Genomic DNA, 26,666 nt, shown 5'->3' on the forward strand with positions numbered 1-26,666 from the left:
TTCCTAAACGTCATCTGTGAAAATAAAAGGTACAGGAGAGACTGCCATTTTCCAATCCAGTTATTTATTCTTACCCTCCTACAAATTACAGACATTTTTAAATGTAAAATTCACAATGTTCGAGTTTCTAAAAAAAAAAAAATTCTGGATGTGCTAAAAAGAAGGAAATGTGATTCATAATCGTGAGAAAAACGAATCAATAGAAACAGACCCAGAAATAAACAAGATGCAGAAGCTGCTCACGGGTAGCTAGAACTCTCAGGTGCAGCCTTCCCTGGATTGGACGTTTTCGTATACCTTATTAAGTCACGTAAAACACGATTCCTCTAGATCTTACAAGACCTCAGCTGAAGGCCTCTGCTCACGCTGTAGAGTGAACTCATCAGGTCCCCATAAGCGACTATGTTCAGATTTCTAGGTAAGTTTGTGGAAAACTGAGTGAATGGGACTACTAGTTGTGTATTTTCCCACAGCACTGCCCGCCTTCTGTTACCCAAGTGCATTTTGGGGACCTAAGATGGAAACAATCAGGGGCGCCGGAGGTGAAGGACTGAACATGGTGCCTGGTGGTTCCCCAGTTGAGCATGTCCCTTCGCTAGAGCCGGCCCTGAGGTCACACGGATTTGTGGAGACCCCTCCTCCCCTTCTCCCCAGGTGTCCGTATCCCTTGGAGCTGACAACTGAGCAGGTCCAGCTGATTAATAAAGCCTGGCGCGCTTAGACACGAGCCCCGCGCAGATGCAGGGGGCCCCGGGCGCAGAGCCCAGCTCAGGGACCGCTACCCCACTACCAGGATACTTTCCGGGTCTGCAAAACAGGCGGGTGTGGGCGGGGTCCCTGCGAGCGAAGGGGGGGCCGGGCGGGGCGGGCCTGGGCGGGGCTTGACGCGCCCCGCCCCCGCGGCCGCTTTTCATCCCCGGCTGGTGATCCTCGTCCAGGCCGCCTCGTCCTCGCGGAGCTCGCGGCGGCTCGGGGCAAGAGAGTAGCCGGGGCGCCCAGAAGCCCCGGGAAAGGACGAGGAGCGGGGCCGGGCCGGGCCGGCAGTGCCTCCAGCTGCTGCGGCCCCTGCCGGCGACCGAGCGCCCGCGGCCTCGGGGGCGCAGCTGGGCCCCGGGGAGGCCAGGCTTTGAGGCGCTGGGGCCTAGCTCCCCCGCCTCCCTCGCTCTCTGCGGCCCCGCTTCGGCTCGCTTCCTCCGCCGCCGACCGCCATGGCCTCCGCCGCCCGGGAGAGCGCGGGCTCCGGGCTCAGGCCGCCGCCACGGCTCCCGGCGCTGCGCGGGCTGCTGCTCCTGTGCTTGTGGCTGCCCAGCGGCCGGGCGGTGGGGTCGCCCTCCGCGCCGCTGTCCGAGCTGCACGCGCAGCTCTCGGGAGTGGAGCAGCTGCTGGAGGAGTTCCGCCGGCAGCTGCAGCAGGAACGGCCGCAGGAGGCGCTGGAGCTGGAACTGCGCGCGGGCGGCGGCCCCCAGGAAGGCTGCCCAGGCGGCGGCGGCGGCTACAGCGCCATGCCGGACGCCATCATCCGCACCAAGGACTCCATCGCGGCCGGCGCCAGCTTCCTGAGCGCGCCGGCTGCCGTGCGGGACTGGCGGCAGTGCCTGGAGGCCTGCTGCCTCGAGCCGCGCTGCTCCGTGGCCGTGGTGGAGCTGCCCCGCCGGCCCGCGCCCCGGGCCGCCGCGCTCGGCTGCTACCTCTTCAACTGCACGGCGCGCGGCCGCAGCGTCTGCAAGTTCGCACTGCACCGCGGCTACAGCAGCTACAGCCTCAGCCGCGCCCGAGAGGGCGAGCAGGAAGGCCTGGAAGCTGGCGCCCCAGCCACCGCCCGGGCCTCGCCGCGGCCGGGTAAGCACGCCCCTGGAGGCCGGGGCCGGGCCGCTTGGGTCCTGCTGTCGCTGCCCTTGCACCTGTTGGTGGCTGCAGCTGGGAGACCCGCCTAGGCAGGGCCGCTGCGCCCTTCTCAGTCAAGTCAGAAATGAAACACCCTGGATCCAAATTAATGTAACTTAGTTGCGGGCATCCAGAAGAGTGGCTTTGATTTCCCAGTCCTAGGGATGGTTTCTGAGAAACCCCAGTAGATTGATCAGAAGCGGGCACGATGGGCTGCTTGTGGAATTTTTCTAAGCTTAGGGAGGAATGCTTATCTGAAAAGAGTCACAGAAATTCGATTTAATGGAGGAGAAAAGTTCAGGGGGAAAAAAGTCTATTTTAATCTCAGAGGTTCTTATAAGGAAGGCATGGTGTGTGTCAGGTAATTACAAGAGCAAAATCTAATTAGCTGCCGGATTGCTCATAGCGCACCCTTATTTCCTAGCTTGGCTCTCAGGATTCATGATTCCACCTAAAGTTGCTTTCATCAGATAAAAATAGGAAGGGAAATGTGTCAGGTTATTTTGAAGTGGGTCCAACTGATTCCCATGAACTATGGTTCTCTTTTTTAAAGAGGGAAAAGAAGGGACTTGATTTGTTGAAAACAAAGTTTAAGGCACCTCTCTTTGAAAAGGAGCTAAAAGTGATGCTTTTCATTTGATGGTTTTACTTTCTGGGGATGCTCAGAATGAGAAGACCCAAACGGGGGGGAAAAAAAATTGTAGCAGTTGGACATTAAGGTCCCTGAGGGAATAAAACCTTGATTGAGCCTGCCTGTGGTCGGCTCAGTGTGTTTGATTGCACTCTGTTGCTGTTTGCTTTATGATAACACAAGAGTGAAACCATAGCAAGATTAGAGGGGCGTAGCCTCTGGAGTCTTCATGACCTTCAGGTCCAAAGAGAAGGGTCTGGAAATCTGTGTCCACAATGGCCCACCTCCCTTCCCACCTCCAGGGGAATAAACATCAAAGTTCACCCTGCAACTGCTCAGCCTTGAGGCAGACACTGGGAAGGACCCCAAAGTTTTCTCCCTGAAGTGGAGGCAGGAGGCACTTTCACCTGGACCCTCACCAGCATCTCTGAGCCCGCCCGTGGGTGTTACACACACATCCGTCCTCTGCCCAAGCAGGGACTCAAAGATCCCAGCACCGAAGAAACAAAATCCCTTTCCCTTTTTCTCACTGCACATCTGGAAGAAACAAACATTGCCAAGGAGAGCTTTCTTATAAGCCAGGGGAAACCAAAAGGACATTAAAAAAGGAAAGAATATGCCCATGGGGGAAAGAAACTTTAGTTTACTGTAGAGGTTTCTGAATCATTTTTTCTTCTACTTCGTTTTTTTGGCCTTCCCTTCCCTGGGGCAAGTTCGTCTAGGAATTCAGTTTTGTAGATGTTCAGAGGTACACACAGATGACCACTGGGCTTGGTCCTTATTCTGGAAAAGAACTGCCTTGCTCACAGTTCTTTGGATCTCCAGTAGTATGGACACATGGAAGGGTGCTTCTTAGCCCAGTGCGCCAAGAAGCTGTCTGCAGGTAGGGCAAACGTTACCCTACCCAAATGTCCTGTGTTTTCCCTGCCCAGATTCTTAACCTCCTGAAGTTCTCTGTGCTTCTGAGACTAAGTTTTTCCTTCTTGAGTGTTTTTTGTGTTTCTGAATCTTGTGAGCATGTGTAGTTTAAGGCTAAAGGAGCATGAAAATGGTTTAGAGAAGCTCTTGCAGAGAATTTGTTAGGGGTGCATTTGAGGTGAATAAGAAGAGCATGAAGAAATGGTGGAGGGCCAGGTGGGATGGGACAGCACACATTTATAGCGGACCCCATCAGCCCTGTTTGTTGCTGATGTTTATTGTTTGATGGGAAGCACTATTAACAAGCTCCTTAGACAAGTGAACTCACTCTGTCCTCACAGCACCCCAAATCTAGGTTCTTTCATAATCCCCAGCGTACTGGAAGGCTTGGTGAGAGAAAGTAACCTGCCCGAGGGTCTCATAGCACCTCAGTTGTGGAGCTGTGCGTTATGAGCTGTGTTCTGGGTCAGCTGGCATGTTTTTCTCCAGCAGCATCGGGCCACCTGGAAGCAGAGATGCCCTTGGTTGGGTTTCCAGGGTGGGACTGACGAGGTGGCTGCAGGGGATCATGGAAGAATGTGCGAAGGAGTGGAGGACGCTTAGAGAGGTGTGTTGAAATGACAGAATCTGCCTGCAGTTGCATGCAAAGGTCAGGGCTGGGGACTTGAGGTCCTGAAACCTGGGTTTGAGAGCCAGCTCTTCTACCTGAGGGTCCCTGCTCATCCTCTTGGGACTTGAGTGCTTGCCTTGCCTTCCAGCCGGGCTGTCGTGACGATCAAGGCTGGACATGCTTTGTGAATTATAAAGGTGCCATTTTTTTAGGAAAATGATCCATGCTAAAGAAAAAGTATGAGCAAAAAAGTTTATTATAGCATTATTTATGATGGTGAAAAAAATTGGTAACAAAATAAAATGTCCAATAGTAGAGGTTAGAGAATCAAAATGACAACTGTGAAGTTTGTGTAGTGACACAGGCAATGGTAGGATATATGAATAAATATCAAAAATAGAAAATAAATTAGTAGGTTAAATTCAGGATGTAACTTTATATTTACTGTAACCAGAATACACATCCAGTGCCCCCAAAGTATGGTGGGAAGGACAGAGCCTTTCAGTTTGACAGATCTGGGCTGACATCTGAACTGACAAACTTATCACTTGTGTGGTCTTAGGCAACTAAGTTAGCCAATCTGACCCTGGTTTCCTCATGAGTATGACGCAGATGACAACACTACCTCAGAGCCTTGTGAAAGTTGAGTGACTTTACGGCTCGAAACACTAAGCATGGTGCCTGGTACAAAGAAATCACCCAAGAAATGGTAACTATTAATTATTATTATCAGCAGCTCAGATGGAGAAAGACAAAGAGTACACACCAGAAATGATGATAATCATATTGGGGTTGTGAATCATTTTTTCCTAACGTGTTGCAATTGAGAAAAACACACAATGGAAGAAAAAAAGACCACAAAAGCCAACAGAAAACTCAAGATGGATTTTGACCTGTAGTATCTAAGCCTCTTCCCTTAGTCTGGCCCTACTTCCATATCCTCAGCCTCGGCTGTATCATTTGCACCCACGCAGCAAGACCCAGATGCCAGACCTCTTCCTTGTCGTTAAGGCGTTGGTCAGAGCAGCGTGTTGTAAATCAGCGTAGCTAATGGTATACTTCTCTGTATAAAATGCCGCCTTGATATGCTCCATTAAAATTGGTATGAGTTTTATTTCGCCTCTGTGGATCTTACCAAGTGTGCTTAGTCTTCAAAAGAAATCAGTGTTTCCATAGTACTTAACATTGGCTTGTTACATTTTTATAACAAAAATTCCAAGTTACATTTAATCTTGTTCTTCATCGGCAAGTCAAATTTTTTGAATGATAGCATACTCCTTTCCTCTTCTCGTCATTTGTTTATTTTTAAGACCTCTTTCTGGCTTAAGCCAGCTTTGTCTGGACTTGAACTGAGGAGGAAATACAGCTCTATTATTTCAAATACAATGACCAATTTAGAGGATATGAGGATTTCACTGTGTTCATAAATCATATCTTTTAAGCTTACCTAAAGAAAAGTATCAATAAATGACTAACGCGATTATTTTTTTTCTTCCAGGAGGGCCAGGATTAATTAGTTTTATAGTATATGGGATATTTCAGAGCTTACCTGATTTTTCCATCTTAAATCTTTCTTGGTTAAATCTTTGAGGGCCTAGGACTTCACTGGCGGTCCAGTGGTCAGGATTCCGCACTCCCACTGCAGGGGGGCAGGTTCAATCCCTGATCGGGGAACTAAGATCCTGCATGCTGCACGGCGCAGCCAAAAAAGTTTTTTTTTAATTAAAAAATTTAAAAAAGAGAAGAGAGTGTGAAACCTTAGTGGAAGGTCAAAAAAAAAAAATTAAAAGCAACGTTTAAAAAAAAATCTTTGAGGGCCTAAAAATATATTATTAGTATCACTGCTGTTTATATCAGATAGGTGTATTTTAGTTTGTTTACTTAAAATGGTATTTTAACATAAATTTTAAAGCAAATAGCTGCTAATTATAATGTATTACTGCTGAATTATAGGATTCCAGAATTATGGGACTTCTCTGGCTGTCCAGTGGTTAAGACTCTGTGCTTTTGCTGCAGAGGCCATGGGTTCAATCCCTGGTCAGGGAACTAAGATCCACCAGCTGCACAGCGCAGCCAAAAAAAAAAAAAAAAGGTTCCAGAATTATAAAGTGGTAAAACATTGTATGGAAAGTGATGAACCTTCCAGAAGCAAAGGAAATACTCTATAAAACTATAAAAGGGCCTATTAGTAATGCAGTTGTCATCTCTCTCCTTACCTGGGAGGAGCAGAATAAAGTCAACAGGCACTGGATCTTTGCTCAGGTGGAAAAAAGCAGATCAAATGTCTTCTAAGGCAGGGTTTGCTTATGTGGCTTATTTAATTCAGTTACTAGTCCTCATTGTTTTAAATGACTAAAAATGGGACTCATCTTCTCAGTGGACACATGTACCCTTTGGCAATAGCCAGTGTGCTTATTCCTTGTAAACTAGCTCATGAAAAAAAAAGTCATCTCTCTTGGAGGCTCGCAGAAGCATTCTCATTCAGAAAAGCCACAGCTCTAAGACCCGCAAGCCCCTCATGTCCTCTGTTGCTGGGCGTTGAGAGGAACGATAGATGAGAAGATAGAGCTACACAGGTAGGTCAGGTAGGTCTCTGAACATCCCCTGAAGCAAGGAAATGACCCAATCAGGTTAGCATTCCGGAAGAGTCCTTCCAGCTGCAGTAACCACCCTTTGTTGCCTAATGAGAAGCTAATAGGATTGCTGCTAGCCCCAAACCTCAGGCACTGGACATCTGGATTGGCCCTTAGAAGTTTACTTGGGAGACAACTTCGACTGCGCAGAAAGAGAGCAATGTCTTAGCAACATCATTCAGAATAAGCTAAGGAAGTCCAGGCCAGAATTTGGACCAAGTTTTGGAGCTGGAGGAGGGAGGAAATAGTGGATGCCAAAAAAGATGTATTACAAAAACCTGTAGGGTTTTTTTCCCAGCTAAATTACTAAGTTTCTTTAAAATATATGTGCATTTGCGTAAGCTTACTTATAAGATGCTTAAATCCATTAAAATATTCACAATTCTGCTCTTAGAAATATTTTCTATAGCTAATGGCTTCTATCAGTCACCACTGGAGCAGCTGTCAGTCACATATTAATATTTAGTGAACACAGTGAGCCTTAAATTTAGTACCATGAAGAACAAAAGGTAAATACATACTTGTTCGCTATTTTAGGATATCTCAAACTCTGTGCTGGCTTCTCTTATAAAAACTAGTTAGAAGCTGCGAACCTCTTGTGTCTTCCTAGATGAAAAATTGGGTTCCAGAAAATTTCTGTGTGAGTTTTATGTGACTCCAAGAACTTGCCTTAACTTTCCAAATTTAATTTATTACGTTACAATGAAAATAAGAAAATAACTTTCAGTTGCTATACATCCTCTTGGCAGTTCTTTGCTGGACTACATCTATTCTAGCAAACAAGTTACCTCTCTTAATAAGTTAGAAAAAAGATAGGGAACACATGTCTTGTGAATTATTTATTTTCTTTCACAGAGAAGGACGAGCCTCCGCTTAGCAAGGCCGGGCAAGATGTTGTTTTGCACCTGCCCGCAGATGGAGTGATTCTGGATGGCCGTGAGAGCACAGATGACCACGCCATCGTCCAGTATGAGTGGACGCTGCTGCAGGGTGACCCGTCAGTGGACATGAAGGTAATTCATGTCGTAATTGTAATGAAAACTAACGTTTCATTAGTTTTAGTTTCATTAGAAACTTTCATTAGTTTCATTAGACCATCAGTGGTCTTTCTACTCATGTTCCCCAAATGTCTGTAAGTTGGCAGAAGTGTAAAATGGAGAAAGCATAAAAATGATTGTTGAAAAAAAATGTTACTATATGAATTTACTTTTCTACTGAGTAAAGAGTGATCCTGACCACGTGCTTTGTTTTTATTTATTTATTTATCTTTTGGCTGAGCCTCGTGGCTTGTGGGATCTTAGTTCCCCAACCAGGGATCGAACCTGGGCCCTGGGCGGTGAGTGCATGGAGTCCTAACCACTGGACCACCAGGGAATTCCCTGACCATGTGGTTTGAAGCTTACCCTCGTTCTTGCTGCTTTTTTGTTGACTCCTCCAGAACGCAAAAATGCTTCAAGGAAAAGGACTCATGCTTTGTTTTGTTGACTCAGATTACTTAAAAAAATTTTTTTCTGTCTTCTTTTTTGAGTTAAAATCCAAGTAGGAAATTTGAAAAATACAAAGGAACATAAAGAGGAAAATAACAGGGCTTCCCTGGTGGCGCAGTGGCTGAGAATCCGCCTGCTAATGCAGGGGACACGGGTTCGAGCCCTGGTCTGGGAAGATCCCACATGCCGCGGAGCAACTGGGCCCGTGAGCCACAATTGCTGAGCCTGCGCGTCTGGAGCCTGTGCTCCGCAACAAGAGAGGCCGCGATAGTGAGAGGCCTGCGCACCGCGATGAAGAGTGGCCCCCGCTCGCCGCAACTAGAGAAAGCCCTCGCACAGAAACGAAGACCCAACACAGCCATAAATAAATAAATAAATAAATAAATAAAAACAAAAAACAGAAAAAAAAAAAAAAAACACCATAAAAAGCACCAGACACATAAAAAAAAAAAAAAAAAGAGGAAAATAACAATAGAATGAACTTACTCTTCACATGATCCAGAAAGCAACCATCTTACCTCGCGTTAGGCCTGCCTGAGATAGTTGAGTTAATTAAGTGAGGTGGGGTTTGGAGTCAAGGGCTCCTATTCAAGCGCTCCTCACTGATTTTCATCAGGCTTATCTGGGCTGGAATTGCTGCCGATGGGAATGTGCCACTTACCCAGTGGCTGCCTGTACACAATTAAGACACAATTGACGTGTAACATTATGTGAGTTTCAGGTGTACAGCACAGTGACTTGATATATGTACATATGGTGACGTGATCACCAGAGTAAGTCTAGTCCACATCTGTCACCACACAGAGTTACAGTTTTTTTTCTTGTGATGAGAACTGTTAAGATCTACTCTCTTAGCAACTTTCAAATATACAAAACAGTGTTATTAACTGTAATCACCATGCTGTACATCATATCCCATGACTTATTTATTTTATAACTGGAAATTTGTAACTTTTGACCTCTTTCACCTGTCCCTTACCCCATGCCTCTGACAACCACCAATCTGTTCTCTGTACCTATGAGCTCGGTTTTTTTGGGTATTTTTGTTTTCTTAGATTCCATAATAAGCATAAGATCATACAGTATTTGTCTTTCTCTGTCTGGCTTATTTCACTTAGCATAATGCCCTCATGGTCCATCCATGCTGTTGCAAATGGCAAGATTTCCTTCTCTTTACACACCATATTTTCTTTATCCATTTATCCGTTGATAGACATTTAGGTTGTTGCCATATCTTGGCTATTGTAAATAAGGCTGCATTGAACATGGGAGTGCATATATCTTTTCGAATTAGTGTTTTTGTTTCCTTTGGATAAATACCCGGAAGTGGAATTGCTGTATCAACACAGGGAGTCTTGAGTCGTGAGGAAAGTGGCTTTTTATTAACCCTGCCAGGACCCTTTGTAGTATTTCCTGGCTTAGGCAGATAAACTTCATCCAAATCACTTCAGTCAGAGGAGGTGGGGAAAATCTGTGTTGGTTTGCCAGGGCTGCCATAACAAAGTACCACAGACTGGGTGGCTTAAACAACAGAAATTTCTCACAGTTCTGGAGGCTAGAAGTCCAAGATCAAGGTGGCAGCAGGGTTGGTTTCTTCTAAGGCCTCCCTCCTTGGCTTGTAGTTGGCTGTCTTCTCCTGCCTATGTCTTCACAGGCTTTTCCCTCCGTGCGGAAGCACTGACTTCTGTTTTCTTGGGACAAAGGCAAGAACGATAACCAGCTAGTCCCTCAAGACTAATTTAAACACACTGACTTACCCAACGATTAGACAGTCTTAGAACTGGACCAGACCCTCGATCAGCATCTTACCCAGCCTCCTATCCATACAAGAGCTCCTGCTTTCACATCCCTTCCAGTGGTCATCCAGTCTCTGCCTGGTATTTCCAGAGATGAAAGCTCATTATTTCACATCACGTCGCATGACATCTTTAATCAGCTCTAATTGTTGGGCCAGTGGGGTGTTCCTTCTATGCATTGGTGTTGAATCTTCTTTTTGGAAAAGCACTGAACACATCTTTTTTTCTGTGTATCAGCCATTAAAGGTTTTTGGTTTTTTTTTTAAATGAATGTCACCACTTGGGATGGTCTTCTCAGAACTAAACACTCTCAGTTCTTTCAGATGTTCCTCATATGAATTGATTTTTAGACTGTCCACCATCCAGCCTTTTTTGGATTTTCTCAGATTCATCCATGCCCTTCTTAAAATCTGACACCCCTAATTGAAACCCATGCATAAACCGTGGTTCTTCCTGACACAGACTATTACATCCTGTGATCCAGACATTGTCTCACTTCTATTAATGAAGATTCATTTACATAAACTATTTTAGTAGCTGCTTCACACCATAGGTTCATGTTGAGTTTTCCATTAGCAGGATCACCTAAAACCTGCTTCATCTTTCTACATGAACTGCTGTCCTGATGGCCTCCCCCATCCTGTGTTTGTATAATTGATTTACTGAACCTGAGTGCAAGACTTTATGTTTACCCTTTTTATATCTCAGTGTTTGGGTTTTCAGCTACAACAGAAATAATTTTGAACTTTGAGTGTCATCCATCATATTTATTATTCTTCTGTGCGTTGTGTCAGCTGCAGAATTAATGTATCTTTACTGAAATCTCTGAGAACTGAGATTGATCAGGAAAGGTGCATGGGCAAGCCATTGGTCAGCCTGCTATGAGAGTTCCCTTGAGATGACACTGACAATTAATTGGCACTCGTGGGAGATATTTGTTCAGGCAGCTGCAAATCTGTCTCTATTATCATCTAGCTTTTCGTAGTTGCTACTAAAGGCTTTACTCTGTAAACAATGAATTATGTATATAAATGCTGAATAAAAATAATGCTGATGATTCAGTATTTATTTTATTGAAGATATTTATAAAGAAGTAACAAGATTAGGCATTTCTTATAGACTTTTAGGGCTGACTATGATGCCATCAAGAGGAAAATGTGTGGGACTTCCCTGGTGGTCCAGTGGTTAAGACTCCGCACTTCCACTTCAGGGGGCAGGAGTTCGATCCTTGGTCGGAGGAACTAAGATCCTGCATGCCAACTGGCGGGGCCGAGGGGGAAAAAAAAAAAAGGAGGAAAGTGTGGACTAATTCCCCAGCCAAGTGTATAACGGCGATGGCAGATAGACCTAAAGCTATAAAGCCAACATCTAAGTGACAAAGTCTGCAATAGAGGAGTCATTTGCTATCAAACTGCAACTGTCTTATAATGGTGTACATTCATGAATGCCCCCAAAGTTAACTCAACTCTCATTGGTCAGGCTTTCCGCTGAGTGCCTATCCCAACCCCTTCTTGAGCCCTCCCCTCTCCTCTCCCCTTTTCTCCACTGTCTGCAGGGTCCTCACCCCCTCCTCTCATCTTTGGTGGTAGAATAGTCAGCCCTCCCTTTGTTTTGGGATACTTTAAGACCAGGTTGTAGGACTATCCTTTCACATCCAAATGACCCATCAGGTATTCAAAAAACAAAAATAAATGAGGTTCTCATCCTAAGAGGAATTACGCTGCCAGCTTAATTATGATAAAATTAATTGCTAACCTTCTTTAGCATCTAGTGTGTGTCCAGTACCGTACTAAGCACTTTTTTTTTTTAATTTTTTGGCCACGTGGCATGTGGGGTCTTAGTTCCCAGACCAGGGATCTAACCTGCACCCCCTGCATTGGCAGCGCAGAGCCTTAGCCACTGGACCGCCAGGGAAGTCCCAGTACCAAGCACTTTAAATCGACTAAACATATGGGAAAGCTCATGTTCTGACTTGGTTTCCTCATTTATGAAGAAAATGAATAAGAGAGATGATTGGTCAGAACCAAGAGGTTCTGATTTTTTTTTTTTTTTTTTTTTTTTGGCCACACCCAGCAGCTTGCTCTGTCTTAGCTCGCCAACCAGAGATTGAACCCGGGCCTCCGAGTGAAAGCGCCGAGTCCTAACTACTAGACCACCAGGGAATTCCCAAGAGGTTCTGATTTTAAAGTCATATATTTTCTGCCCTCTAACAGGATATTCTACATCTATTTAACTGGGTATTAATCTATAATACATTCTTAAATGTAAGAAGACACATTTTTCAGGTAGTCCATTAGATGTCACTGAGTTTCATAACATAATACATTTAAATCTGAAGTCAGAATGTAAAATATGACATTTAGGAACGTGATAACAGAGTATGAGGACGTTCAGGGAGATTTGAAATTCATAAATCTGTCGATTGATTTCCATTCATCAGATGTGGAAAATTTAACTAAACTGTTTTAGAATACCATGTGTAATGGAAGCTTACTAAAGGATGGATATTGTTTACACCAATAACTTCATTATTAAAACCAGTTGCACATTGGTGTGCCTGCTGTACACACTTAATTTTTAAAAACAGATAGGTGTATTATCATCCACACTGAAACATGTTTGGGAGTGAGAGGAGGTGGTATTAATAATTACACCAGAACCACAGAGATAAACTGAGACTGTCTTGAGCAAACAGAAACATGAGTCCTTGATAAAACCCAAGTTCCACGAGACTGGGTGGTCTATATTTCGTCTCCCCATTAGTCTCATTTTTAGACCACCCTCAACGCATTAACATAGTATATTAAAACTGAGCCTTAGAGAAAAGGTTTTCTGGGCAAGGAACATAAATAGAAAGAAGAATATTGGCTATTTGTCATAGGGAAAGAGAACGCAAAACCAATGTTGAATTTCAAACTGCCTTCTGTCTTACGTAGGAGATATTTTGTCATTTACTCCTCCTCAGTCAGTTTCCCTGGATATAATTTGGGTCAATACTGAAAATGCCTACAAAATGAAAGAATCATATACGTTAAGGAGATGATTAAAAAACGTATTGAAAGACTTTATAAAAATTTAGTAAGCAGGATTTTCAAGGCAGCCAGGTTATTTAACCAATACACAAAGTACCTACGGTGATCTTTGAAGATTAAAGGCTAACTGCATCTGTCTCCTGTTTTTCACCTGTGTTTGTTGATAACAGGTCAAAGATACATGTAAAATTTATAATATCACAACAGAATTTTTAAGGATTATGAAGGATTTCTTTAGAATTATTTTCAGCGGGGGACTGAGTGATGGGTGGAAAAGGGATTTCAATTGTCTGGGATGCTGTCAGGATTTCTCCCCCCAACCCCCGCCACCTCTTTCCCTCCTCTCGCGCCTCACTTCCTTCTCCCATTCCTCTCTTCCTTCTTTCCTTCCTCCTCCCTCTCTTCTTTCTTTCTTCCTTTCTTGATATTTTTTCCCTTTCTCTCCTAAAGCCTAGAACTGTACTTTGTACTCACTAGGATTCTAATAATACTTGCTAAATTGATTGGTTCCTTTTTTAAAAAAGGGATTGACTATTTTGCTAACCTTTCAAAAAGTGCCCTTCTAAGCCTCAAATTTTTATCATCCTTCCTAGCAGCGTGGGCAGGACAACATTTTTCCACACTCTGGCCTCATACTGATGTTAGGAAGAGCTGCTAAGTGTTGTCTAACAGTGACTTTGCATCTCATCAAGGGAGATCCTAGACACATGTCACCTATTATTTTTTCTTGGCTATTGGACAATATATAGTCTTCATGAAAACAAAATGTAAATTCCTTCAATAAAATTTATCCTAGATATTCGAGGCCATGGGGTGGGGTGGAGGAGGGAGGGTGTAGACTGTTTGTAAATTTTAAAAAGGAAGAAAAATGATAAGTGAGAAAGCTTCGTATCACATTTCAACTATTTCCTTCCTCCCTCAGTGAGTCAGTTTAACAGTGAATGAAAGAGATCAAATAGGTAATTCTTCCAGCACAGCTTCTACTTTGCTTTGGTTTTTGAATCCTCGCCTCACCACCTCCTCTGTGCAAGATGAGAATAACCAAAGCCCTCCTCTCAGGGTGTTATTACTGGGATAAAAGGAGGTAATGCAAATAAGACCCCTGGAACAGTGAGCAGCACATAGTAAACAGTAAAAAAGTACGTTATCATTCAGTTTATTCTGAGATCATCTTTCCTTTGATGGTGTCCATGCGGTCCCTGGTAGCCTTGTCTTGCACCCAGGCAGGCTATGTTGGTGCCTGTGTAATGTTCTCTTAAAGATTCTCCCAAGGAACCCCAGACCCCAAATACTTATCCATGTGCTCCCCAGTGCCCAGAGGGCCTTTAATAGGGAAAAAACCCTCACTCCTCCAGTGCCTACAGAGGAAACCCTTCAGAGTCTGGTCTGAGTCAAAAAAAGGACTTTTTAAAAAAATGTATTTTTTTGACACTGAAAAGCCAGAGGGTCTAGTTGTTTCCCGGAGGTGAGAGCAGAAGGAGAGCAGGAGAAGCAAAAAAACACCATACCCCAGGGCACCAAAACAAATCTGAACCTCTGCAAAATTTCACCTGCATCACTGCCCGTCAGTTATTTTATTCACCTGAAGCTTTGAATAAAGGACAAAAAAGTTATGGCAGCCCACAGAACATTTTTGAGACACAGAAGATTATCAAGGCTGCAAATTTCCTGAGTAATATCTGGGGATAAGTTGGTGCATATGGGGCTTCCTTGGTGGCGCAGTGGTTAAGAATCCGCCTGCCAGTGCAGGGGACGTGGGTTCGAGCCCTGGTCCGGGAAGATGCCACATGCCACGGAGCAACTAAGCCCGTGTGCCACAACTACTGAGCCCACGTGCCACAACTACTGAAGCCAGCGCGCCTAGAGACCGTGCTCCGAAACAAGAGAAGCCACCGCAATGAGAAGCCCACACGCCGCAACGAAGACCGCGACTAGAGAAAGCCCGCACGCAGCAACGAAGACCCAATGCAGCCAAAAATAAATAAATAAATTTATTTTGGAAAAAAAAAAAAAGTTGGTGCATACGAATGAATATTCCGTTGTGGCCTTAAGTATTTCTTTGTATCTTGCTTCAAGAGTGAAGGGTGTGGACTTCCCTGGTGGTGCCGTGGTTAAGAATCCGCCTACCAGTGCAGGGGATGCGGGTTCGAGCCATGGTCCAGGAAGATCCCACATGCTGCGGAGCAACTAAGGCCGTGTGCCGCAACTACTGAGCCTGCACTCTAGAGCCCGCAAGCCACAACTACTGACCCCACGCGCTTAGAGCCCATGCTCCTCAACAAGAGAAGCCACCACAATGAGAAGTCCGCGCACCGCAACGAAGACCCAACGCAGCCAAATAAATAAATAAAAATAATTTTAAAAAAAAAAGTATAAAGAAAAAAGAATGAAGGGTGTTATTAGTCAGGAAAAAAAAAAAAAAACAACAGCAAATCCTAGGACTTACTGCTCCAATTAAGCAGGAAGACACATGAGAGCATAATAGATGAATAATTCATACCAGTTGTGTTTCAGAATTAACCGTGAGCCTTGATGTAGACTGCCCTTTAAGCATGAATTCCTTTTACGCAATAGCTCAGGGCCTTGAATGTTTAACTGCATTTTTTTCTTTAAGAAAACTACTTATAAGGAAATGATGAAAAATAATCTCCCTGGGGAAAAAAAGTACGTACCTCATGAAAAATAAATCTGGGTAAATTGAGTTGTGAAAGCTCTATTCCAATAGCAACAGAAGCTTTGAAGTCTTTTTCCTGTTCAGAAACACTCAGCTTCCCAGACAATAAATTTATAGCACAATAGGCTTCCGGCATCACAGGAATCTGCAGTCAATCTGGGCTTCCAGGTCCCCTTGGGTTTAAACCTGACTTCCTGTCACTGTCCCTTCAAAGGTCCTGGCACTTGTATTTGGGGGTGGGTAATGGGGTGGGGATGTGGGTGGGAGAAGCGCTCTTAGAGGTTTTGAAGGACTTTGTGTGTGTGTATGAGGAAGTATCTTGCTTTTTCAGACCACAACAGCTAGCTGGTTTGTGTATAAGCTGTGACTCAGTGCTTTCTAGGAAATGATTCTTGGAATAAGGACCTGGAAGGCCTAGAGCTCTGCTAACTCGGAGGTAGAATTCTACAGTGGCTACGAGCATGGAATTTGGAATCATATGGCCTGGGTTCAAACCCAGTTTTGCCAATTCCGTCATGGGGTGAACTTGGGAAAATTACTTCATTCTTTAAGCCTCAGCTTCCTCAATTGTACAGAAAATAATACTACCTGAGAGTGTTCCACTGGGGGTTAAAATGGGAAAATGCAAGTAAAGTGCTTAGCACATTGCACAGCACAGAATGAGCACTCGTGGAGAGGTAACTATTATAGCTAATTCTAAACATCTTGGGATGTAAACTATTTGTGGGGTCTCTTTGACCAATAGTTTAACTGAACTACAGTCAGAATAAATTTACTCATTTGTATATAAACAAACAAAAATTATGAGAGCCTTCTACTGGCAAGGAGCCAGGGAGTAAGGCCCTGTGAAGAATTTGTAGGGTATTTTGCCCTCAGGGAGCTGCCTCCCATTGAGGAGATTAGATGTGCCCCTAATTAACGATAATACCAAATAGAAGGTGGCAAGGCCAAAAGAGAATGTAGATAAAGTGCCCCTGGAATTCAGAGGGAGGGAGAGATGATAATCTAGCTGAGGGACATCAGAGAAGACTTTGCAGATGCGAGCCCTGTGGTACATGTCTCTGTACTCTTAATATTTTGACAATAGGACTCATAATTATATTGACGTGAAAATTTCGGATTGAAAAGAGCCACATTCTATAGTGCAAAAATTTTGAACATGTGTGAGGGCTTTCAAGTTCAATGTATATCCTCTGATTACAGTAACCTAGGACCATGAAAATCAGTATCCTTTTAAAATGAGAATCAGGTATGGCTTTCCCTGGAGGACAGTTGCCCATTTGCCCAGTGGTCTGTGCAATAACATACTTCTACAAACTTCCTTGGTTTGGAAAGAAGGGAAGGGCAGTAGGAGAAGAAGCAAGAGGGCAGCAGTGCTGATCTTTTGTCTGTAGAAACTGCACATGGCCAGGTGCAAGAAGATTGGCTCACGCTCTCAGGGAATGTCCTGCTCTTGGTGGGAAGGATGGGAACTTTAGTGTTACTCTCTTTCTCTGCTCTTGTTCCAGCTCTCTCTCATCTTTTATGTTATTTGCCATTCTGTTCACTCTTTCGTTCATTCATTCATCAAATATTCACTAAGTTTCTAGTCTTAGAACTTAGGTTCTAAGACTGCTGGAGGTAAGAAGAGGAATAGGACTTCCCTGGTGGCGCAGTGTTTAAGAATCCACTTGCCAATGCAGGGGACCCGGGTTCAAGCCCTGGTCCGGGAAGATCCCACATGCCGTGGAGCAACGAAGCCCGTGCGCCACAACTACTGAAGACCGTGAGCCACAACTACTGAAGCCTGCGTGCCTAGAGCCCGTGCTCCGCAACAAGAGAAGCCACTGCAATGAGAAGCCCATGCACCGCAACAAAGAATAGCCCTCGCTCGCTGCAACTAGAGAAAGCCCGTACACAGCAACGAAGACTCAACTCAGCCAAAGATAATAAATAAATAAAATAAATAAATTTATAAAAAAAAGAAATGCATAATGAAAAAGAAAAAAAAATGAATAACACAGAGGTAAAATTGGGTTGTAACAGGAAGAATAAGTTCCTTTTTCCTCTCTGTACTCTACTTCTAGAGGCTTCTAATCATGGCTAGTTTTATAAGTGGAGCACGATTTACATAACATTTTGAGAGAATTTGAAAAGTAGGAGAAAAGCCCCAGTCCAAAAATATTTCTCCCTTTGATTCCTGAAACCTCAAGATAAGCAATGTAATTCTGTCTTAATTACTGCCTTTTTGGTTCTGTTCTTTTGAGAATGATCCTCCTCTGGTGAGGATAAGAGAAATCCCCAACTCTTGAGGAAACACTCTTAAAATCACCTTCCTGCACAATTGGGAAAGATGGGCACATCAGAGTTTTTTGTGACTATGATCTAACTGCATTCATTTGAGCATATATAACTAGGAAAGTACAGACAGTTGAATTCATTTTGCTTCTTTTTCTATGGAACTTTGGGTCATATTCATGATGAAAAGTAAATAGAAAAAGGAACATATAACTGAAGAACAGAACCTAAGCATGTTCACCTGAAGTTTCTAGACAGTTGTGGTGCCAGTTTATGTTCTGGCCTCTGCTGATCAGGACAGCTGCCCCGTGTGTCTCCTTCACTCTGTATGTGTGCAGGGAGATGGCGTTGGATTATAACAAGAATCGTAATGGCCTTCAAATCACTATAGAGCTCTCATCCGGTTTTGCAAGTTGGATTAGTTGACACGAGGCAGAAGGCTAGAATGCGTTTGGGTTCATTGGTTCAATGGAGTTTCTTACTGAAATATTTTGTACCACGTTATCTTGTCACTACTTTGTAACTGACATATGCCCAATGCCTTATATACTTTAGAAGCAACTGTGTGGGTAGGGGAATAGACAGGCAGTACTCATTTTGTAACTCAGTATATATAAAATCATGTGTGTATGTGTGTGTGTGGTATATAAATAAACCCAAACGTGTACTCCTCGCCACTAAATTACTATTTTAGGGACGTGCAGTTGAGCCAGAATAGCAGAGTGAGTTATACATTGATTTAGCCAGAGGCCAGCCATCAAAGGCTCTGTTACTGCTGAATAGGAGATCTTGGGCAGAGGTTAGAAGCTCTTTGTTTTATTAAAGGTAATATCTCTCTCCAAGTTACAAATTGGGTATGTTGCATATACATTTATGTGTGTGTGTGTGTGTGTGTATTTTTTATCCTGACACTTGGGAAATGTTTGTAAAATACTTTAAATCCTTTCCAGTGTCATATAAATGTGAGGAGATGTTCAAAAAGATGACCTGGGTGCTTAAAGGGAAAACGTCCACCTTACAGTTCTATATATTCTAATACCTGATTTTGAGGAAAGATAGCCTTTGTTAGCCAAATAACTAAACTAAAAAGGGCCAGGGAATTAAAAGTGCAAATTACTATGTTTGAAATAAATAAGCTACAAGGATATATGGTACAGCACAGGGAATATACCCAACATTTTATAATAACTATAAATGGAGTATAACCTTTAAAAATTATTTGAGTCACTATGTTGTACACCTGAAACTTAACTTGAAATTGTAAATCAACTATACCTCAATTTAAAAAAAAAAAAAAGGACATGCCAAGCTGTGTTATGAAAGGGATTAAAAAATCAAATCAGATTAATGTTTTATCTCTTATGGCTTCAAAACCTGAAAGAGTTTTCTGCATCCAGGAAGTAAAAACACAGAGGGAAAAAAATATCTTGAAATGACGAAATCCAAAAATCAAAGTGTTTACTTCCTTTTCTCACTGGCTGTGGGAGACTTAAGGTGAAACAGCAAAAGCTTTAAACAAGTTACTGCAGAAGAAGGGGAGGGGAGCCTTTTGTAGAAGAAATTTCACAGGAGATTAATAGGATCTTATTGACTTTCTCAGTTATCAAAATAAGCCTCAAACAAAGACCTTGGTATTAAGTTACTGTACTTAGTTTCTGCTCATAGAGGCAAGGCCTGCAGATGTGGCGGTGCCGAACGCAAAGCCCTCTTTGGAGGCCCTTCGGGCAAGATCCATTCTCTGTCAGCAGTTGTCAGCATCTCCCTTTTCTGTTGGTGTCCAAATCCAACAGCTCTCAGAGCTTTCCCATCGAGACAGTTGATCGTCATTACACCCTTCGATAGCTGAGCCGCAAAATCTGACAGAGCTATCCTTCCCCTATAAGCAGATTTTTCAAACTCTATTTATCTTAAAAAGTTTTTGAGACAAACTTCTACACACCTCGGCTATACTTGTTAGAGTGCTTTTGCCCCACAAGGGCCAGGTGGAAATTTGGCTCTTTGGAAACCATATTAATTCTGCCAAATGAATAAGGACGACCAGAGTGGCCATTTAATAAAGATCATCAACCAACTCCCCCCCCCCCACAAAAAAAGGCACCAGGGAGGGGATATTTAATTTGAAAAGACCTAAATTTGAGTGCACCCAAGATGTTGAAGGTGATTACCATGGTCTGGATCTGGATACGGTGTTTCCTGCGTCAGAGAAGAGGTACCTAGGAAGGCTAGAGGGAGGCATCCAAAGCCCAGGTGGAGGGACTGGCCCCTTAGTCGAGGGGTGCTCCGTCCTTCCAGCCCCAGCGTTGGAAAGAGGCTTCCCAGGGAAGGCTCGGCCCGCAGAGGTTTAGTTTGACACTGGCATGCTGAGTGTTGACACCCAGAAGCCCAGTACCTTACTCGCCTTCCCAGAGATGTTACTGGGGCCTGGGTGAGGATGTGTCTTGTGTGGATGGCCCCCCCAGCCTCCAGCCTCAAGGCTTCCCTGGTCTCTTAAAATCTTCATTAACTTCATCTCAACCTCACTCCTATGGCCCCACTCAGCATCCCCCTGTCGCACCCACCTTAAATCCCTACTCTGACTCAGTCCTACAATCTACCCTCTCCTCTCATACATCCAGGGCAGCAAACCCCAAGGCTGCTGGCCTTCGGCAGTCTTAGGTCTATGTTCTGGCAGACCAGCTGGGACAGAGGACAGAGCTGCTCTCTCACACCACCCTGCTCAAGGCTGCAGGGCTTCACGTCAGCACGCTCCAGTGTGGTCATCATCTGCTCCCATGTTCCCAGGCATTCCTGTCTTAAGTGCCAAGAAGCGATAAACAGTGGTGTCACCTGTCGCATAGCTGCCACCTCGCACAGCCTGCCTGATTCTGAGCCAGAGGTGGAGAAAGTGAGAGCCCGCCCTGCCACCTCCACTTAGGCAGATCCATGCTTTAGCACCTGCACGGCCACCGGCTCCCCTCAGCTTAGCCTGGCACCCCCGCGGCCAAAGGAGAGGTCATAACTGACCCTTCCAATGCAACCATGTGGATGGGCGTGAGAGGGGAAGTTTCCAGGAGAAAGGGGGTGTCAGACCCCAGTCCCACCGGAGCTCAAGTCTTCTGACCAATCTGCCAGAATTGTGTGTGATTAGTATTCTGCAACCTTGGACCAGGAGTGGAAAAGTGGGTCATGGGACTGCTCCAAGGATGACACCGATTTCCAGTTCAGGATGATGCTGGACTCTGTGCCTCAGGTTCTTAACTAAATACGATGTTTCCTGTTTGGGTATCAGGTGCCTCAGTCCGGAACCCTGAAGCTGTCCCACCTACAGGAAGGGACATACACCTTTCAGCTGACGGTGATGGACACTGCTGGGCAGAGGAGCTCTGACAACGTCTCGGTGACCGTGCTTCCCGTGGTCTTCTCCACAGGAGGTGAGAAGAAAGTCCTTCCCTCACATTCACAGTGGCCGACAGAAACCGGGTTATCGACGAAAGGATGGTACTAAATTGGCATTTTATATTCTGACTGTGCATTACAGGAGCCCTTTCATTTTATTTTGGCTGTTGTTGAATGGGGAAACCTTTACTACAAATATGATTGCAAAAATAGGCTGCATTATATTTTGGGCTAAGTGAGACTGCTGAACTGGGGTGGGGGGTAGCACTCCACACCCCAGGGGTTGAGAGTAGGCTGTGTGAGCCACGGGACCCGAGAGATGCTCCGTCTTTCCGTGACTCAGTTTCGGAAAAGACATCTGGCTTTTCCAGGAGAGGATCTTGTTTAAAGGAGGGTGGTCTATTTGATATGTACGTTCAAAGAATGCAGCCAAGGAGTACATTTAAAACAAGTTAAAATATATGCAGGGCATGTGTCAATTTAAAAGGACTGTTTAAAAACTTTCATGGACACTTTACACAGATGCACAGATACGTTGATAACATAGCTCGACATATATGTAATGCTTCTCACCTTCTGTTGCCCAGTGTAAACTCATTTCTCTCATTTACCTGTTTCTTACTTTCCCAAACATCTACATTTCTAAGATTAGCTCATCAAGTTAAAAAAAAAACTTACATGGAACTCAGCAGCACTAAAGATACAGGGGTATGGCAGAGGGAACCCACCCCCAATTCACTCTGGAGAAGTGCTGAGATAGTGTATGTGTGAGGGTCCTGTCACTCGGTCAGCGGACACCTTCCCAGCATCTGCAGTGAACGGGAACTGTGTGCAAGGCAGTGGGCGTGGGTACTGCGCTCCACAGACCTGATCCCTGGCCTTGTGTGGGGACCCTTCACTAGCCGTGGCTCTGGCAGACTTGTAGCCTGTCTCCTACGTCCTTGATTCCTCAGTATTTGGATGGTAATCAAGCCAGCAGTCGGGAGAGTAAGAATAAAAAGATTGGATTTACTTGTACTTTGACTGATCTTCCGTCAAAGACATGGGTCAGTGTGCATATTGGACATGAGGAAGGAGACTTTAGAATCCTAAGAACTCCGCCACCTTGATAATGTGCCTTCCACAAGGATACAGCGCATTAGGAACATTCACAATTAGGTTGGCTGACTCCCGTCCAGCCAAGGTTTAAGCTGACCATGAGGAAGGAGGGGTGACCGCCAACGGACAGGCCAGACCCCGAACTCCAGTCCACTCACCGCAGCACCGTGAGTCAGCCACGGGGAGTGAGCCAGCCCTGCAGCACAGCCCACATTCAGGCAGTCCCTGCTTGCTGATTCATTGCAGCTGCACAGAAGAGCCAGTTACCCAGAACATACCTTGGAAAGCTGACCATGTGCCAGGGCCGCTGCAAACAGCTGAAATCATCAGCAGTGGAAAACTCCTGGGCCCCGAGGGCTGTGCTCCTGGGAACAGGGCTCCCTGGGCAAGGACCAAGTCAGCTGCTGGTTCTGGGAGAAAAGTGCTCCTGGGAAGCTGTCACCCCTGCAGAAATTAGAAAAGGGTTGTTTTTGTACAACTGAGGTGCATCGGAGGGAGAAACGGCCTGAGCTAATGGAGGCAAAGGGCTGACACCTCACCAGCTGCCTGTTGCTCTGGTTTACTTACTCAGGCCAGTTTTCTGGGGCTCCCAAGGCCAGTTGCCAGTTGTACATTTCCGGCCTTTCTCAAGATGACGATATAGTGTATTTGAAGATGCAGAGAGTGAGTGATGTGATTCACCTTTGGTTACTGAAAGGCCAGTTGGGTATAGGTCTTACGTATGTAACTTTACAGAAAATAAAAAGAATGCTATTGTATTAACTGCTGTCTGGAATCACTCACTGGTTAGACTGGAATAACCAACTATGAATTAAAGTTAATAAGATACTACATCGACACATGGAAAACAAGAGGTGGGGATTAAGAGGGTTTCTGTTCCCTCTATTATATATACGGATCTTGTAGTTAATGACTAGCTTTCATGATAACCAAGGGTGACACTTTCTGGGGTAAACAGACAAGCACACACCCCTGCTTCTGTGATAAGTTGTTTCAGTTTTGGATATAGAGGCTGCATGTTTTCCAGCTTTGCAAAAAATAAGCTATTCGCAGAACAAGCCAACAAACACCTCTAAGATGATCCAGATGTGTGGTCTCCGTAGAGAATCCCAAACAGACTGTCAAGACATTTTTAAGACAGAAAAGAAAATACCAGAACTTATGTATTTTAGTTATTTATTTATTTATTTTTGGCTGCGTTGGGTCTTCGTTGCTGCGCGTGGCCTTCTCTAGTTGCGGTGAGCGGGGGCTACTCTTTGTTGCAGTGCATGGGCTTCTCAATGCGGTGGCTTCTCTTGTTGCGGAGCACGGGCTTTAGGCGTGCAGGCTTCAGTAGTTGCGGCACGTGGGCTCAGTAGTTGTGGCTCGCGGGCTCTGGAGCACAGGCTCAGTAGTTGTGGCGCACGGGCTTAGTTGCTCCGCGGCATGTGGGATCTTCCCGGACCAGGGCTCGAACCTGTGTCCCCTGCATTGGCAGGCGGATTCTTAACCACTGCGCCACCAGGGAAGCCCCAGAACTTATATTTTTATTAATTTTTAATCTTCTTTAAATTTTCAATCTATTTTATAAGATGTAAAATATGTTAATATGGTGGCACATGCATATGATTTATAGATTGGAGATAAGTATAGTCAAAAAGGTTTGGAGACCACTAATCTAGAAATAGATGGCTAAATTACTAATATGGATCTAGCTCCAAAACTACCAAGGAGTCAGGAAAGCCTCGAGATAGTTAGGATTTTCATGTCATGAGTTTAAGAAATGTAAGCAGAGGCTGTATCCTGCTTGGTGTCCACAGAGTTTCCCTTTACTTTTCCTCCCAACCCCTTCCCTGTGTCCGAAGCAGATTCTCCTTTCTAGGCCCAAGTTCTCAGCCATAACTGCTGGTTTCCTGTGTCCTCTTCTTTCTGCCACCATTTCTTTTCTTTACCTCTTCTTCCTCCATAATCAAGGTATCTTCGAATTGCCTTCCACGCAGATGGACTCCTCTCCCAGCATTTTAATTGAACTTCTTTCCAGTAGAACGTTTCCAAGACTCTCTTGGGTGTGTATACTATGCTCAGCCATTTGTCTCAGAAACATCATCAGGTACCACTCTCCCATGAGCTGAGACAATTGTCTAGTCCATCTGTCCCTGGAGAATTACAGAATCCTTAAGACCTACTTTTAGCCTGATACCTTTAGTCTACATCACTAGTGTCAGCAGTTGTTATGTAGCTAACAACTGTAAAGTAAAGTTGGCTTAATCTGGAGTTGGGGGGTGCAGGGAATGCCTTTCAAGAAAATACATGTAGCTCTGAGGGTTAAAAACTCTTAAGAGCTCCAAAATGAAGGGAATTTCATTATTTGTAGAAAATAAATTCTCACCAGCTAGTAGCTAAAGATTCTGTTTATTCTTTACAGCACCATAGATCTATGGTGGCCAGCAAACAGGGTTCAATAGTAGAAAGTGGATCTCAGTAAAAATTATTACTTAGGAAACGTGAATGCAAGAATAGCATGTAGAAAGTGGTGTCTCTGATAAAACACAGTCAGCCAGCCAAGTACTGTGCAAGGGGTGAACCGGTGTTAGGTGGCCTGCTGAGGAGCTGATGGACGAACGAATGAATGCAGAGTGGGTCACCTGAGGGAGGAAACCCAGGGCTGGATGGGGAAGACCAGAGCTGCTGCTTCTCTGTTCTCACCTCTTAAGTATCATTGGCTTAGAGAAGGGCCCTAAGACGAAGAGCCGGGGAGGGGGAAGGGTGAGCTGGGACGAAGTGAGAGAGTGGCATGGACATATATACACTACCAAATGTAAAATAGCTAGCTAGTGGGAAGCAGCCACACAGCACAGGGAGATCAGCTCGGTGCTCTGTGACCACCTAGAGGGGTGGGATAGGGAGGGTGGGAGGGAGACGCAGGAGGGAGGAGATATGGGGCCGTATGTATACGTATAGCTGATTCACTTTGTTATAAAGCAGAAACCAACACACCATTGTGAAGCAATTATACTCCAATAAAGATGTTTAAAAATAATAATAATAAATAAATAAATAGGCTGGGGGAAAAAAAAAAAAAAAAAAGCCGAAGAGTCCACGGTGATTCCTAAGAATTAAGTCAGGAAGGTCAAGAAGAAACCCCCTAACCTTCCCAGAACCTATTGCTCCAGCACAGACTGTTAGGTGTTCCCTCATTATCTGCATCTCTTTATCCAAATGCATTTCATCATATGTATAGTCTCTGTTAATCTTGACACGGTGGAAGTCTTTCTTTCCTGCACTCCTGTGACTTGAGACTTGTTTACGAACAGGATGCTCGAATGTTTGCTCACGCTACCACTTCTTCTGTGATGACGGCTGTTGCATTGACATCACGCTGGCTTGCGATGGAGTGGAGCGGTGTCCTGATGGGTCTGATGAAGCTTTCTGTCAAAATCGTGAGTTGACCGCATCACATTTTGGGGTAGAAGGGATGTCTGTATTGTCACAATAAATGCAAACTCAGTAGTGCTCTTTTTCTGCCTTGTTTCAGGTATAACTTCATGTGACTGAGCTACGCCTTAAATGAAATGAGCATTTACTATGCCTTTAACGCGCGTTACAGATGTCAAAGTTTGATATTACTTACGTTTTTAAGAGATTCTTTTCAATTTTCTAAAAGATTCTTCCCCATCCTAAAAATGCTGTTTAGCGCATGCTTTTTTTAAATACTGAAATGAGGGACTCCCCTGGTGGTCCAGTGGTTAGGATGCGGTGCTTCCCATGCAGGGGGTACGGGTTCAAACCCTGGTCAGGGAACTAAGATTTCACATGCTGCACGGCCAAAACAAAACAAAACGAAAAAAAAAAAAAAACTGAAATGAGCTAACGTTTTCTTTTGATAGATTTTTTTAGAAAATGTATGACAGGAGGGTGTGGTTAGTCAGAGCTGTAAATCAGTCTTATAATGCCATGTATATAAACGCTCACCGCAAGAAACGAAGAGCTGTGGAAAGTTTAATAAAGTACTGGTTTGAGCAAGGATGACGAATCTCAAAACCTTAGGTTTAAGTTGTGTCTTTGTCTCTTTATGTGAACTTTCAGAAAGCTAATTATTAGAAGAGACCTGATTACTCATTTGAAAACAAGAACAAATAGTCTTTATGGGGCTCTGATATATCGTAGATGAATAGGTTATCATTCCCAAATGTCCATGACTTTAAATCTACTGCAAATTTAGTGGTTTAGCTAAAGTTTAGCTAAAGTTCAGAAAAGAAACCCAACAACTGA

The 26,666-nt window shown here is 44.4% G+C and overlaps 1 protein-coding gene across 1 annotated transcript in view; it reads left to right on the plus strand.

The window, feature by feature from the left end:
- Nucleotides 1-1,125: 1,125 nt before the first annotated feature.
- Nucleotides 1,126-26,666, plus strand: part of LRP11 (LDL receptor related protein 11) — a 42,987-nt gene continuing 17,446 nt past the window's right edge. Inside the window, exons 1-4 of the mRNA XM_068551148.1 lie at nt 1,126-1,839; nt 7,532-7,689; nt 21,211-21,352; nt 25,709-25,834. Of these exons, the coding sequence (XP_068407249.1) occupies nt 1,209-1,839; nt 7,532-7,689; nt 21,211-21,352; nt 25,709-25,834 (1,057 nt within the window). The 5' untranslated portion in view covers nt 1,126-1,208. The remainder of the gene's footprint in view (nt 1,840-7,531; nt 7,690-21,210; nt 21,353-25,708; nt 25,835-26,666) is intronic.

This window comes from Eschrichtius robustus, chromosome 9, assembly GCF_028021215.1.
Source record: "Eschrichtius robustus isolate mEscRob2 chromosome 9, mEscRob2.pri, whole genome shotgun sequence".
Taxonomy (NCBI): domain Eukaryota; kingdom Metazoa; phylum Chordata; class Mammalia; order Artiodactyla; family Eschrichtiidae; genus Eschrichtius; species Eschrichtius robustus.